Source organism: Camelus dromedarius, chromosome 16 (assembly GCF_036321535.1).
Source record: "Camelus dromedarius isolate mCamDro1 chromosome 16, mCamDro1.pat, whole genome shotgun sequence".
Taxonomy (NCBI): Eukaryota; Metazoa; Chordata; class Mammalia; order Artiodactyla; family Camelidae; genus Camelus; species Camelus dromedarius.
The window spans coordinates 12,855,969-12,870,965 of NC_087451.1; the positions used below are offsets into that span (position 1 = coordinate 12,855,969).

Here is a 14,997-nt window from a genome sequence, read left to right on the forward strand (position 1 = left end):
TCTTCTAGGTGACTGACATCCTGTTGATAGCTTGAAATTGGCCATAATGGGAGTTTTTATACTACGGACATGCCCAAATGCTATTGATCAGGGCTGGCTTTCCCACTTCCCTTTGGAGAGCTGGTTGTTATAAACATTTACCAGCACATCAGTGCTAGATACTAGCTGTTAACGGTGAAGCACGTATGGGCTTCGGTGTGACGGGTCACACCGTGCTCCGTTCATCCCTTGATGAAGAGGCCACCAGCCCTGGTGCTATACTAAACAAGGAGCTGGCTGGAAGGCATTACAGGGACCGAGCATCTCTGGAGCCTCAGAGTACCCAACAGAAGCACATATTTGATGTCACCCTACCCGAGAAGCAGGTTTGTGGAAAGAGAGAGGAACTGAGAGGCAGCTCTGAGCAAAGGGTGACTTGCGGGAAATTCTCAGCCCCCTCGCACTGTGTTTCTCTGGCTCTCTCTGGGCAGCAGGCTGACTCTGGAGTGGGTGTGCCAAGCTGCCCTTTCAAGGTCCTGGGCTGCACTAGCAGGCTGATACTTTATCTGGAGTTGCAAAATGTGAAAAGTGATTTTCAGCCATGGCAGAGGGGAACAGATTAACTTCCACAATATCTGCTTTACTTACTGGCCTTTAAAATTGAGGCACTTAAAAAAATTTTTTATATATATACATATATATATATGCACACATACACATATATAGATAGATTGATAGATTTAATTTGGTCAAAGAAAACCAGATGAATGCCATTTGCTGACAGTTTGGGGAGGAAAATGAAATCCTTCTGCTCAAAAAGGGCACCTCCTATTTTCTGACCTGTAGGTCATGCAGTTTTAATTTCCTCTCTCTCTCTCTCTCTCTTTTTAAATTTCATGAACCTGCTTAAGGCCACAAAGACTCTCCTGAATCCCTCAGCTGCCCGGCAGATGAACGGCTGCCAGCTTTGCTCAGGTTACTAAGGGTCTGTGCCAGACCGAGGTTCCCCAGCCGTGCCTGAATGCACTTGCCAATCTGCCTGCTGGATGACACAGAGGGGCTCTAAGTGGCTTCCGAGGAAGGCGGCTGGAGAGGAGAGCAGACCCAGAGCTGCTCTAGCCCCTGGAAGGACAGCTCCTGGGGAGTGAATCTGGTGCTACCGGTCTGGTTCATGTGAGCTGGGGCCGGCCAGGGGTCCCAGAGATGCAGGGGAAAGGCTGTGCTATGAGCAAGGTTCAGCAAGGGAAAAGCTTTTCTCCCTTCAGCAAGCTTCCCAGCACAATGAGGTTGAAGCCCCAGTAAAGGGCAGAGCTGCTTGTTCCGCATCTCCACGGCATGATGACCTGCCGTCCACAATCAGGGGGCTTTATGATGGGGGTTGAGAGGTGGTGCACACATCTCTGTGCACGTGGGAGTCGAGGGAGTGGGACGCAGCTTACTGCAGCTTCCAAAGCCCACACCTCTTTCCCTTCTAGGGAAGAAGGGGCCATGGAAGGGGGCTGGTCCTCAGAGACGGCCGCCTCCATGGCCGGATCAGGCACCTCTCTATCTCTAGCCAACTCCTCCTCTCCCTCTCGCATCCATTCTGTTCCTTTGCCAATTATCACACAAGCACCGTGGGCAGGCACAAAGCTAGGGCTGGGGATATAGAGATGAGGACAATCTGTCTCTATCCTCTTAGTGCAGGAACAGAGGAACTGAACGGGATAGGGAAGAAGAGAGGGAAAAGCTTAAGGGCTAAACCCAAATATCTAAAAGACCCCGAGGATCTGCAGGGAATTGGGACCATGTGATAACGTCAGGCATTTCCAGCCCTGCCAAAAATGCTTCGACTCTAAGTGGTGCTGGTCCTGATTCCTGCCCCAGGGTTGTTGAAAGTTTCTCCTCCCTGGATCCTGTCTCCAAGTAGACACCTGGAACAGGGATGGAGAAGTTCACGAGAAAGAATCATAGTCTTGTGAGGATTCAGGCAGGCAAGAGTGGGAGAGCCTGCAGCCAGGATCTGTGCACCCCCCACAGAGTTCCCGCTGACCTCAGAAAACTGGGAAGAGGCCTGTGGAGCAGTCATCCTCAGGCATAAAAGCCGGACTAGAGCCATCACTAACAGTACAGATATCTGGAATACGGGGGTGCTTTGGAAAAAAGGAGAGGCAGGCTGCACTGTAATTGTGTGGAGATGGCGGGATGGTAATCGCATGCGCGCACTTGTGTGTGTACACCTGCTTGCCTGGGGCCAGGCTCACCCATCATCTAAGGATGTCCCTGACTGCTCTATGGATGCGAGAAGCCACCCCAGGCCCCAGTTGCTGGTCCCTCTCAGAGGCAAGAGTGCAAAGGCAAAAGGCAGCATAAGACAAAGTTGTCTAGGGGGTCACACCAGCCCTGCCTGCTTCCCACTTGCTCTCTCCCAGGTTGGCAGGGCTCACTGATGCTCCAGCACAGCAGAGGTGTGCTGCCTCAGCACTTGGTGCCCAAGGGCTGCTGAAAACCTTAGGGACACCAAGGTGTCCCTTCCCTGGGAGAAGGTGTCCTTCTGGAAACCACTTATACAACACAGTTGTGTAACCACAGCATTTCTGTATGCACTGTTCCATGTAGGAGGGGTCAGTTCCCCTGGGAACTCCCTTCCACACTGGGCTTCTCAATACCAGAAGCTTCCAGCATGATGGCAATCAGAGTGGTAATTAAAAAAAAACAAACAGTTAAAACAAACATACAGCCTCTCCCGCCAGAGAAGCTCCACACCAACAGTTGCCAGTCACTACCAAGTCAGGCTAGAAGCGTGAGGCTACCTGTACCTGTCCCGGATCCCACAACGTCCCGGCTCGGTGACTCGGCCATGGCATCGGCCAGCCGCTCCCGCAGGCCCTCTTCCGTGTGCTCCATGGAGGACATGTGTCGCAGCCCAAAGCCCTCGGGCCAGCTCCCACACACCTCCAGCAGGGTCACGCTCCGGTCAAAGGTACCTGCAGCACACAGGGGACATCCGATGCTGAGTCCACCTTGCAGAGAGCAGTCGGTTCCCTATGTCTGCTCCCCACCAACTCCCCGCCCCGCCCGGGGTCCATGTCAGCTCTTCCACAGGGTGGATGAAGGAGGGGACACCGTATGCGCAGGGCAGAGCGAAACAGCTCGTGCCACTGGATCAGAGTGTGTAGACCTCCACATCCACGTCATGGGCTAGTGGTTTATTCAGCTGTTTTCAGAGGCACTACAGGGTTTCTCTGAAGTCTTCAGAGACTGCTTCAGGAACTAGGTCAAGGGCAGGGAACTTCTTTTCCAAGTTCATCCTAAACCCCTCTTTTTTTCTCTGTTTGATACAATAAGGCTTCACCCAAAGATTCATATTAAAAAGGGGTTACATACACTTAACACACAAAAGCCTTCTAAGACACTATGTCCTATCACCTATACCAAATCTCATTTTACATCTGAAGTTCAAAAAAGTTAAGTCCCAAGATCCAACAGCAAGTTTGTGGCAGACTTGGTTCAAGAACTCAGATCTTCTGACGGCTCAGTCAAGAACTATTTCTATTCTACCACGTACAGTCTCCCAGAGGCCCAAGGACATGCGCACCACTGGGGCACCATCCTGGGGATGGCAGCAATAGACGTGGGTGACAGCATCTTCAATGAAGATCTCTCCTCAATCTGGAGCTTCTCTCCAACTCCAGAAAGTACATGGAGCTCCGCTGAATGCCAAGATTAGATTTTACATGCAAGATCGCTTCAAAGACTAAATTTAAATTATTCTACTTTATTATATAGCAAGTCTTCTGTGAAAGCTTATTTCATCCACCCTCTCTTGGAAGGCGATTATCGTCATGCTCTGTTGCTTTAAGCACATACCATTTCCCCAGCGATTAGGTAACCAAATCCACTGCATTTATTGGGCTTGGTTCCTGCCAGCACCAGGAAGATGGGGGAAAAAAATGCAAATGCCAACGTTTCCCAAAGTTAAAAGTACACCAACACACACTCCTTTTATCAGGCCTCGCTTCTCCTCTTTGATCAGCCGTCAGAAACTATCTTCCCTCGGCAGTCAGGACTGGGCAGCGTCAGCGCACACTCTCTGCCAATGACAGGTGGTAATAGAGAGGGTGCGAGCCCCGGCCCCGGCAGGCGGCCCTGCCTCTGATAATGGCCAAAGCACCGAGGTGATAACCGTTAGTAAACACTCTGACAGCCGGTGACTCCATACATCAGCAAAGAGGGCCAGATAATCCCGGGCTCTCCTGACCAGACAAAAGGCCCTCGGCCGGCCTGCTGGGATTTCTATGTGTGGCAAGGGTCAGTCCTGGCTCCTGAATGTCATCAGCCAAGTTTGGCTTTGATTTATCTCTTGCCTAATTGTAGGGTAGACTCCCGGTGCTGGGGGAATGGGCAGCGTCTATAAATGCGTCTCCCCAAGAAGAGGCCCACCCTGAGAGTGGCTTGCGGGGGATCAGCTTGTCAGGTAGGGCCCAGGAACAGAGAGCTGCCTTATACCACCATCTCCCTGCATCAGGTGGGGTCAGGAGGTGGGCCCAGGGGGCCGGGCGCTGGGCAGTGCGGGTGGGGAGCTCTAAGGGGCAGCCCTCCCTGGGCCTGGGCGTTTAGTCTTGCCTCGGAGCCCACACTCAACCAGCACTGGCAACAACTCGGAGGTGCCCAGTCCCCAAGGACACAGAGGCACTGGTGACATGAGCTTAGGTTTTTCGCTTTTAAAAAAAAATTATCTATTTACCTTTTTTTGGGGGGGGGGTAGGTAATTAGGTTCATTCATCTATTTATTTAATGGCGGTGCTGGGGATTGAACCCAGGACCTTGTGCATGCGAGGCACACACTCTACCACTGAGCTCTACTCTCCCCGCTCAGTGCTGAGCTTTTGATTCCCCTACCCACCCACTGAGAGATGTGAGTAAGTGCCTCCATCTCCTTTTCCCATCTCTGAAGTGGAGCTAACTCTCTGTCCGGTCTCAAAGGAGGGAAGAGACTGAGCGAGGGTCCTGCCAGTAGTCTGAGCTCTCCTACTGAGCTGCCCCGATCCGAGTTGACTTTCCAGAGCTACAGCACCCCTGCTTCTCTGGAAGGTCTGCCTGGGAAGTCTAGGCTTAGTAATTTCCAGAAGAGAGGATTCATGATAAAACGTGCGCACGCTTCCTCCCCGCGTGCTCAGGGCCAGGGCGGCAGCTTTGTCTGTGGACAGGGATGTCTCCTCCTGGGGAAGGGAAGGAAATGATCTTTCCTTTCCTTGCTTCACGAGAGCAGGAGGCTGCCTCCAGAAAGGCGCTCAGCCAGGTTTATACATCCTGTGTTTAGGGGTCAGGGCAGGTAAGCTGATCTCAGGGCCACAGTGGGTATCAGAAGGAAAATCAGAAGGAAAACAAAACACTCCAGCAAGATGTTAAAGCAAGAGGGTGTAGGTAAGAGGCCTGGTCCACGAGAGATGATAAAGTCCAGAGGAATGCATCATATTTTAAGGGACAAGCGACAGTGTATGGAAGAAAAGGATCACGGGCTAGTGTTATAGGGGAGAAAGGAAACAGAAATAGAGGCTCCGACACATTAGCTGCACGTGTGTTCGCTCTGGGCAAGCTCTTCACCGTTCTGAGTCTCCGATTCCTCAGCCGTACAAACAGAAAAACAACACAGTCTTATAGGGGTGTTGTGAGGATGGCCTGAGATAAATTAAAAGCAGCTGGCGCCCAGGGCGTGCCTGGCGCATAAGGACCGCGCCCGTGTACACGTTAAGAATAACAAATGTGTAGAGCTTTATACCACTTGAAGCATCGTCATAAACTTTGACTATCACAATGGTCCTCAGAGGCCCAGAGGGACCAACTGCAATTCATGGGAGAGGAGCTGGAAGCTCAGAGAGATTAAGTGGCATGCTCAGAGTCTCTCAGTGACAGATCTGGAACACAGGCTCCTAGTTCTTAGCTTGGAGCTCATCCCCTCAGCTCTCACGCTGCCTCCCTCAGCTGCACCCGCAGCGGAGAACCGTTCCAGGGAGAAGTCACCTCTGTCCTTCCTAACTGGTTCTGAGAACTCCTGTCACCTTCCACCACCGCCTTTCCAAAGTCTTCCCCACTCCCCCACCAGCCCAAGTTTCCTAGAGTTTCTTGGGAACGCTGATGAGCCATGCTGTCTGTTGGCGGCACACAGGAGAGAAAAAGGGTGATAGAAGGTCTAGTCTGTTCTCCCTTAGTGTGGGCACCGCAAGAACGTTGTGGGTAGGAGAGTGGGGATATGAAAGGTGCTCAGCAAAGGAACATTCGATTGTTTCTAGTGTCCTGAGAGGTCCCAGAGGAGATACAATCAGTGGTCCAGCTCCTAGTGCTTCAAGGAGTCCCAGCAGAGGCTCGGCAATACCCCCGTCCCATCCTGCCCTTCCAGCCCCACCAGGACAGACGAGGACAGACGAGGGCAGCCTAGGTGCACACGGGCTCTCCTGGTCCCGGCGTGAGAGCATGGCTGCAGGTGTGTGTGTGTCAGCAGGGGCTGGGGTTAGAGGCCAAGCCCCTGGAGAGTGAGGTCACCTCTGGGCTCTGAGGCAAACTGCACATCTTGTCAGCATGGTCGGCACGGCTATCATTCATCTGGCCAGCCCAGAGACACTCCGTCAGATGGGCTGGCCCTCTGAGCCCCATTACGGGGGAAAGGGTCACTTTCAAGGGGGAGAAGACACTTACGGCAGGCTGTTTGCAAAGACGAAATATATGTACTTAGCTACAACGATCTTTTGCTGAAGCAATGCTCCGCTGTTTACCCAGCCCTCTCACGTTTATTATTTAACTCCCACATTCATCAAATACTGATTACTGTCCACTGTGATATGAGTCAAGCACTGTGCTAAGGGGTAGGGATACAAAGTGAGCCAAAAAAAAAAAAAAATGCTCATGGCTCTTCCAAAACTCTGGGAAGCAGCAATTATCACCATTTTTTATTACAGATTCATATTATACTGAGACTGAGAGAAGTGAGGCAACTTCAGGTCACTGGTTCTAAGTGTAACAGTCTTCCCCTGATGCCTCCTGGGAACCTCTTCCTTCAGGGCCGCCTACCACCCTGCGATTCTCCGAATATATTTTCTAAGATGCAGTTCAAGTCTCATTTGCTCAATGAAATCTTGAGTGACTAAGTTAGAGTGAGCGCTCGTCCACAGTCTGACTGTACAAAAGGTTCTTTACCTTTTGGGGTGAAGCTGATGAAAGCTATAAATTTACCCCTCAAAATGTGTCTGCCTACATTAAATGATGGAAGCCATTTCAGGGTGTTGATGGATGCCTCCGAAGCCCATCCCTGGATCCCAGGTTAACTAGATCGGTCCCCTGTGTTCTTCCCGCACTGCCTTATATTATTCTCATGATCTGCTCTTCAACCTGGTTTAGAAGCTCCTTGAGGGCGTGGATTCCTCCATAACCCATAAGTCTGTAATAAGCACTGGACTTGGTGCATTGCGATTGCTTAAAACATGTTTATTGACTGCTTATGATCATTGAGAAATTTGACAGTCACTCTGGAGTCAACACCCTTTTGCGGGGGAGGGTTCCCAGAGCCTAAATATGTGGGGCCAGGATTGGGAGGAAAGAGATTGCGCTAGGCAGGAGAAGGAGCTAAAATTAAATGAGAGGAAGGAAGAAGATTGTAAGTGAGCAGGAAACCGTGTCACAATATCACCCTCCTGCTGTCTGTGCACTGATTTTAGCATTGAGATTCTGGGAACTGGAAGAACCAAAACAACCTGCCTTGAATGGCACCGAGAGCCAGCCTCATCCAGGTGAGTGTCCCGAATCCTGCTTCCTGGCTTGGCATCCAGCTTTACCCTCTCCCCAGAGGAGAAATGGGTCAGGTTCTTGGGTTTCACAAACCCATTAGAGGCATGCCGTGACAGCTGGTGAGCCAGCCAGCTCGAGGGGAGGCTAGGGGACACGTGCTCTGTCTTTTGTATACCACTGTCGAGGGGCACGGGAGCCCAGGGGCGGAGGCGGCCCAGGGGAGGTGGGATGGTCCCCTGAGCTGATAGTGTCTAATCACATCCTCGCTATTCACGAGACTGCGGCTCAGCCCCCGCTTTGCATCTATTACTGTCAGCCCAGGGTTTGGACTTTGATGGGAGCCTGTTGATCAGATTTCCAGCCACCAGGGAGGTCAGGTACCAAGTGCAAAACTTGTCATTAAACAATGCTCTTCGGGACATAAGCCCTTCTGGGTGAGAGCGCGTGATGACAATGACATCGATGATAACTAAGGAACGGCCGTTGGAGAGTCTCCTTGCCTGCTGTCCAAGCTGGCTCACCAAACCCAGCTCGAGACTGGCGCTGTGGGGGACCTCCTTTCTCTACAATCCTTTAGGGTGGTTCCCAAAATAACCATAACCCCACATCCACAGACGTAGCACAGAGCAAAGGGGCCTAGACCCCAGCAACCTTTTGTGACTCATCTAATGCTCACCAGTCTTGTGGCCGTGTGCCATGTTTGTTCCATATTCATCCATTTGGCTTTAGGCATTTAGACTTTGGGGTTAGGTCATTTTTTTCCACTTTTTTTTTTTTTAAATGGAGGTGCTGGGGATTGAACCCAGGACCTCATGCATGCTAAACACGTGCTTTCCCACTGAGCTATACCCCCCACCCCTTGGGGTTAGTTCATTTTTAAAGGATCTACTGCTCCAGTTCAGAAGTGAAGTTAGCGAGAGAAAGGAAAGGGAACAGCAAAGTAGAGAAACTCCTCAGCTAACGCTGGCCAGCCAGGAGGTGCTGGACAGCCAGATGTGGGGATGTCGTGCACATCTGTCCTCACAGGCCGCTAGTGGGAAGGGATTACTCATTGTTCATCAGAGGCCCATGCGCAGACTGCCATGTGTGGCCAACGTGCCAAAAGCACCTGAGCCAGGGAAGAGGAGTTCAACAGTAATTGAGACACCAAGAATTTCTTTGCAACTTAAAATAGTCACGGCTGAGTAATATACCATCGTACATATACAAAAACCACATCTTCTTTGTCTGTCGATGGCCATTTAGGTTTCTTCTGTGTCTTGGCTGTGGTGAATTGTGCTGCTATGAACATTGGGGTGCAAGTATCTTTTCGAATTAGAGTTTTCATCTTTTCTGGATGTGTGCCCAGGAGTGGGATTGCTGGAGCAAATGGTAACTCTATTTTCAGTTAATATGGACATTTGCAGCCACATGGATGGACATAGGGATTATCATACCAAATGAAGTCAGGCAGGCAGAGAAGGACAAATACCATATGATATCACTCATATGTGGAATAAAAAAAATACAAACAAACTGATTTAAAAAACAGAAACAGACTCACAGACATAGAAAACAAACTTATGGTTACCAAAGGGGAAGGGAAGGGATAAATTAGGAGTATGGGATTAACAGATATACACCACTATACACAAAATAGATAAAAAACAAGGTTTTACTATATGGCACATGGAACTATATTCAAAATCTTATAATAACCTAAATGGAAAAGAATCTGAAGTTACATGCCTGAAAATAACACAATATTGTAAGTCAACTATAGTTTAATAAATTAAAAAAATAGTCTAAAAAAGCCATTAAAAAAGAGCAGTCATTTTGACATCTACATTCACAATTGCAATATACGATCGCAACTCATACTTCAAAGCTTAGAATGTAGGTTATAAATCCAGACATCTAGGTTATCAGTGGAATTCTCTTGTTAACTTTTCTAGTTACTCTAGGTCTTAATTTCCCCACTTATCACATGGGGAATAAAAGAGTGAGTCTCATTTAAGGGGTTCACGAATAGCTGCAACGTAATTAACAATAACGTGCTAACAGAGTAACAGTGAGATGGTGTTTGAGGTTCCCAGGGCAAAGGGAGCCACATTTCATTTTCATCATCAAGCAGCCACCCTGTAAGGGAGTCTCGGGTGGAAAGGGCAAGGAAGGATTCTCCCATAGGGACTCTGGAGGGAGCGTGGTCCTCCTGACACCTTGATTTCTGGCCTCCAGAAATATGAGAGAATAAATTTCTGTTGTTTTAAGTCAGCACGTTTGTGGGAATTTGTGACGGCTGTCCTAGGAAAAGAGTACACCTGTAAAAAGGGGAATGAACTTTTGCCTTCTAGGGCTGTTGTAAGCCTCTGATTGGATAGTACATGAAAGAGTGACATGTAAGACTGCCCAGGGCCACTCCAACCTAGACAGCCACCCCGGGCTCTGTAAGCGGCTCTTCTTAGGAGCAGTGGGATTCTGTGAAAGGCTTAGAAAGGGTCTGGGGCGCTCACTTCGGCAGTACATATACTAAAATTGGAACAATACAGAGAAGATTAGCGTAGCCCCTGAGCACGGATGACATGCAAATTCATGAAGCGCTCCATATTTTTTATGGTTACTGGGGGGAAGAGGGTGGGAAGGGATAAATTTGGGAGTTCAAGATTTGCAAATATTAACTACTATATATAAACATAGATAGGAAACAAATTTCTTCTGTATAGCACAGGAACTATATTCAATATCTTGTAATATAACTTTTAATGAAAAATAATATGAAAATGAATATATATATATGTATATGCATGACTGGGACATTATGCTGTACATCAGAAATGGACGCACTGTAACTGACTATACTTCAATTAAAAAAAAAAAAAAAGGAAGAAAGGGACTGGGGACACCTCTAGGCCAGAAGACAAGTGGCTCAAGGAGGATGCTGGATGGGAAACAGGCACATCAGCTCCTAGTCTGGGTAACTCCCTCATGACAGCTGAGTGGCTCTGTGTCCTTACACAGCAAGAGCCTTTGATGGGGAGGCATGGCATCTAAGCGGGTATATGTCCCCCGCTTCCCTGAGGATGACTGCAGGGGGCACAGGAGAGCAGGGGAGGTGGCCTCTTAGCTCTGAGGTCAGGTGCCTCACATCCCCTGATCTCCCCACAGCAAAAATGCGGATAGGACGTTTCTGCCCTCTAAGTTCTTCAATGAGTAAGCAGAATCATACTCGACCCAGGTAAGGATGAATTAAGATTGACTGTTGCTAACGGGAATATTACTGGTGTAAACTGTCTAAAGGGCAGTTTGGCAATATGTATAAAGAGCCTTTTAAAAACGTGCCCAACTACTGACCTAGGGTGCTACTTCCAGAAATCTAACCTAAGGAAACAATCTAAGATGCCAACAAACTTCATGCATAAAGATGCACATTGCCACTTAATACAGCCTTACCATAGGGTATTTGTTAAGTAAATTATACTTCATTGTGGCAGTAGAATATTAGGCAGTCATGAAAAATGATGTTGGTAACAAGAGAAATTCTTTAAGAGATGATGTTAAATTATTTGAGATTAACACATGCACATTACTATGTATAAAACAGATAAACAACAAGGACCTACTGTACAGCACAGGGAACTATATTCAGTATCTTGTAATAACCTATAATGGAAAAGAATCTGAAAAAGAATATATATATATATTCTGGATATATATATATATATTCTGAATCACTGAATCACTTTACCCTACAACTAAAACATTGTGAATCAATGATACTTCAATGAAAAAAAAAGTGAAACAAAATTGCGTAGTTAGTATTATTGAACAATGTAAAGAAAGCATTAAAAAAACATTTTAAACAATTCATGACAAAATGTTGTTATTAACCATGGTTGCCTCTGGGCTGTTGGGTTATATGGAACTCTGCTGTTACTTTAAACCTTTCTGTAGGTTTCTCATAATTTTTGCAATCAGCGTAAAACAAATCAACAAACGCTAAGAAAAAGCTGAGAGAGAAAGAAATGTCTTCTGTAGAAGGACTCGTGTTGGGGCCGGGACAGGGTGCCTGGGAGACGCATTTGAGGGGAGGGCCTGCCATTGCTGAGTTGGTCCCCCTGTCAAGCCCTGTGCTTGACTCAGCTGGGGCAGGTGAGTACTTGGCTTTTCTTCCAGTGGCCATGGCTGTCCGCACGCAATGTTGACCCATCCCTGTGTACAGCTGGCATATTTATTTTTCATTCGTTATCAGGAATGTGCACCAACTTGTGTGTGAAAAATGGCAGAAACAATTCCACCTCTGTACAAATTTCATACATCAGATCAGAAAGGCCCAGAAGAGCAACTCAAGTTTTACATCAAGTCCCTTTACCTGTCACCTTTGTCCCCACCCTGCCCCGCCCCCACACTCCCACTATCCTGTGGGATAAATAGGACATAGCTTCCTAGGAGACACCCTTTCATGGCTGTCAGGGAAGGTCTGAGTCCCTCACACATCACCAGGAGGTCACTGAACCAGGGCCCTGCCTCTCGCCTGGGAGCCCAAGAATTCAGTCATCACTGCAGATCCCAGGAAGGAAAATTTCCACAGGGTCAACACTCAGACCAGACCTGGAGGTGCCTCAAGCAGGAGAGCTTTCCAGGTCAGGCTGACTCTGGTATTTCCCTGGCAGGATCCCAGAGAACCTTTCCTCCTCTGCTTTAAACGTGACACAGTCAAGATTTCTCCCTCTGTAAATAGGAAGAGAAGACTCATTCTGCAGCTAGACTGCAATGAATGTATTCCCTCTAGTATGCTTTGCCTGCTTCTGAGGATGGAGAGGAAATTTACACACAGCCAGAGGATTCCCACGGAGAGGTTCAGAACACACTGCAAGACAAACAGCCTGCTCAGAAACGTAACAACTCCTTGAATGGAAAAACTTTGTGGAACTGTATCTCTCAGGACAAGCAAGCCCACAAACTGGGTTTTCCAGAACAGTCTCAATTCCAAATAATGAGTTCTGTGATCAGATATCAGGAAAGACAAGAGAACGAACATTTGTTGAGTGTCTATTTTGAGCCAGGCACAGCCACCTCATGTCTAGGAGGTTGGTGCTAATATTCCCATTTTACAGATCAAGAAACTGAGGTAGAGAGAAGTAAAAATTGTGCTCAGGATGACAATATCCAGGGTACAGTCAGATTTTGATTCTAGGTTCTTCTGCCTCCAAAGCCTGTACTTTTCCCGTGAAAATCCAAGCTGAGTTTTGATTTTGAAAATAGAGGTTGCAAGGCCAGTAAGGGGATTTTCGGCTCAGTCTTCCTATTCCAGAATTTAAAAGCGATTCTCGCCACTGAGCTGTAGCGGGGTGAGGGGAACAACCCAACCAAAATCCTGTGTTTGTCTTAAAAGGGATTTCAGTGCTCCGCAAGTAAGTCAGATTTGAGGCTCTCGACGTAGGAGAACTTCGAAGCCTGAAACCTCAGGCTAAGACAGCCTCCATTTTTATTAATTAAAGAGGATGTTTCAAAACCATCAGCTTTATCACAACTGGATTTCAGATGCGAAACTCAATACGCCCACAGACAAGCATGGCTTGTCCTTCTGGGTTATTTTTGACCGTCCCTGAGGATCTGCATCTCCTCAGACGAGACCTCTCTGCTTCCCGGGCTGGCTGAGATGAACGGAGGCCCAACTCTGCAGGCCTGGGCCCCTGCTGGCCTCCGGAGTTTTCAAAGGCCAGAGCGGGGTGGGTGGGCAAAGTGGCCCCTGCTAAGCCCCCAGGGCAGTGGCTGTGGGCAGAGGAAGAGAGGGACCCACCCTGTGCTGAAGGAGGGTCCTGGAATGTGCCTGACTGGTTTGATACCCTGCCCATTTTTGGTTTTCTTATTCTGGTAGTCACCTAAGTATGTGGCCTTGAAAATGGGGCCCCAGCTTGGGCAACAGGCATTTCCATTTGTAACGTGTGGTCAGCCTTCTACCTATCTCTGCCATCAAAACCCATCGGCTCTCACTCCAGGGGGCAAACCTGAGCCAGATTTTCAGCCGCAGGCATCTTGGGATGAAGGTCTGGCCCTGGCCTGCTAGCCTGACTTGGGGTCCATTACATAACAGGGTCTCTACTTTCCAGGCCCATCTAACGAAGCTGTTCAGCAAAGACTTGGCCTCAGGGCCTGAGACGAGCAAGATGAGAACCAGCCGTGTTTGGACACCCACTGGGGCTGGGGCAGTGGGGGCGATCGGGGATGGTTTCCACCAGGCGTGGAGGACTCAGGTGGCTGGACAATCCACAGTGCAGGAGGGGGTGTCTGAGCACAAACACCAAAGCAGGGGTGTTGCTCACGGCGGGGCAGAGTCACCTCCGCTGAAGCAGGAGGTCTCTTCTGAAGAAGACCATACCTCACGTAACGTCACGTCATCACTGCTGACTTTCACCCAATTATTTCATTTTGATTCTAGGATCATAGAAATTTGTACCGTCGGCAGGACAGACACTGTCGACTCCATTTTATAGATGAGGATCCTGAGGTTCAGGGTGAGTCTGAGACCTGCCTCAGTCACCCGAGTTCCTTGCCTCACAGGGGAGTTGTGGGACCATCTGTGACGGTCCTCAGTGAACAAAGCAACACACTTAAGAGCGATCAGCGTAGCTGCCGGTGGCGGGCGCAGAAGTGGGCTGGCGGGGAGGACTGGTCATCTCTTCTTGCCGAAAGCTCAGCTAGGGCTGTGCTCAGGCCCCTTGTCCTACAGGGACTTCCCTGACTTTTGGCCTCATTTCCTGGTCCGGCAGCCCCACGGGGTGGGTGGGGGTGAGGCTCAGCTCAGTATCACTTGAATTGATCGCACAAGGTGTGTTTGAGGCTTGCCCCACGCCTGAAACTCTCGGGGGCCCGGGAACTGTCATTTCCTGCCTTGACATGTCCAGGTATTTGTTTATGCCTGGCTGGCGACACTGACTCAGCAGCCCAGGCAGGGCAACCGGGGAGGATGTAGGGGAAAGTTGAGATGCTGCAGGAACACACGGGGGGCGGCGGGGAGCAATGAGGCGGAGAAATCTTCGCAATGACAATAATCCCTTACACTTTCCAAGGTGCTTTCACGGCGCTTCCCCCTCTTCATCCTCACAACACCCCTGGGGAGCACGGCGAGGCTCAGGGAGTTAAGGGGGGGCAGAGCGTCGACTGGGGAACCCCATCCTGTGCTCTCCACCTTCACTACTCAAAGTGTGGGCCATCGGCCGGCAGCAGTGGCGGGAAGCCTGTTAGAACCGTAGCCCCTCAGGCCCCACCCGAGAGATG

At 49.2% G+C, this 14,997-nt stretch overlaps 1 protein-coding gene and 2 non-coding genes across 15 annotated transcripts in view; 1 reads left to right on the plus strand and 2 right to left on the minus strand.

Annotated features, from left to right (window-relative positions):
• The window catches only part of BCAS3 (BCAS3 microtubule associated cell migration factor), a 482,840-nt gene that overhangs the window by 20,360 nt on the left and 447,483 nt on the right, over positions 1–14,997 (minus strand). For 7 of the 13 annotated variants that reach the window (XM_031467999.2, XM_031467997.2, XM_031468000.2 and 4 more), the window contains one exon: positions 2,772–2,945. In XM_031467999.2, the coding sequence (XP_031323859.1) occupies positions 2,772–2,945 (174 nt within the window). The remainder of the gene's footprint in view (positions 1–2,771; positions 2,946–14,997) is intronic. The other 6 variants (XM_031467998.2, XM_031468001.2, XM_031467994.2 and 3 more) reach the window with 1 other exon arrangement.
• On the minus strand, positions 4,757–4,830 carry TRNAA-CGC (transfer RNA alanine (anticodon CGC)). The gene has a single exon. It is a non-coding gene; the product is annotated as a tRNA-Ala (tRNA).
• LOC116158059 (U6 spliceosomal RNA) lies at positions 10,225–10,331 on the plus strand. The gene has a single exon (XR_004142284.1). It is a non-coding gene; the product is annotated as a U6 spliceosomal RNA (small nuclear RNA).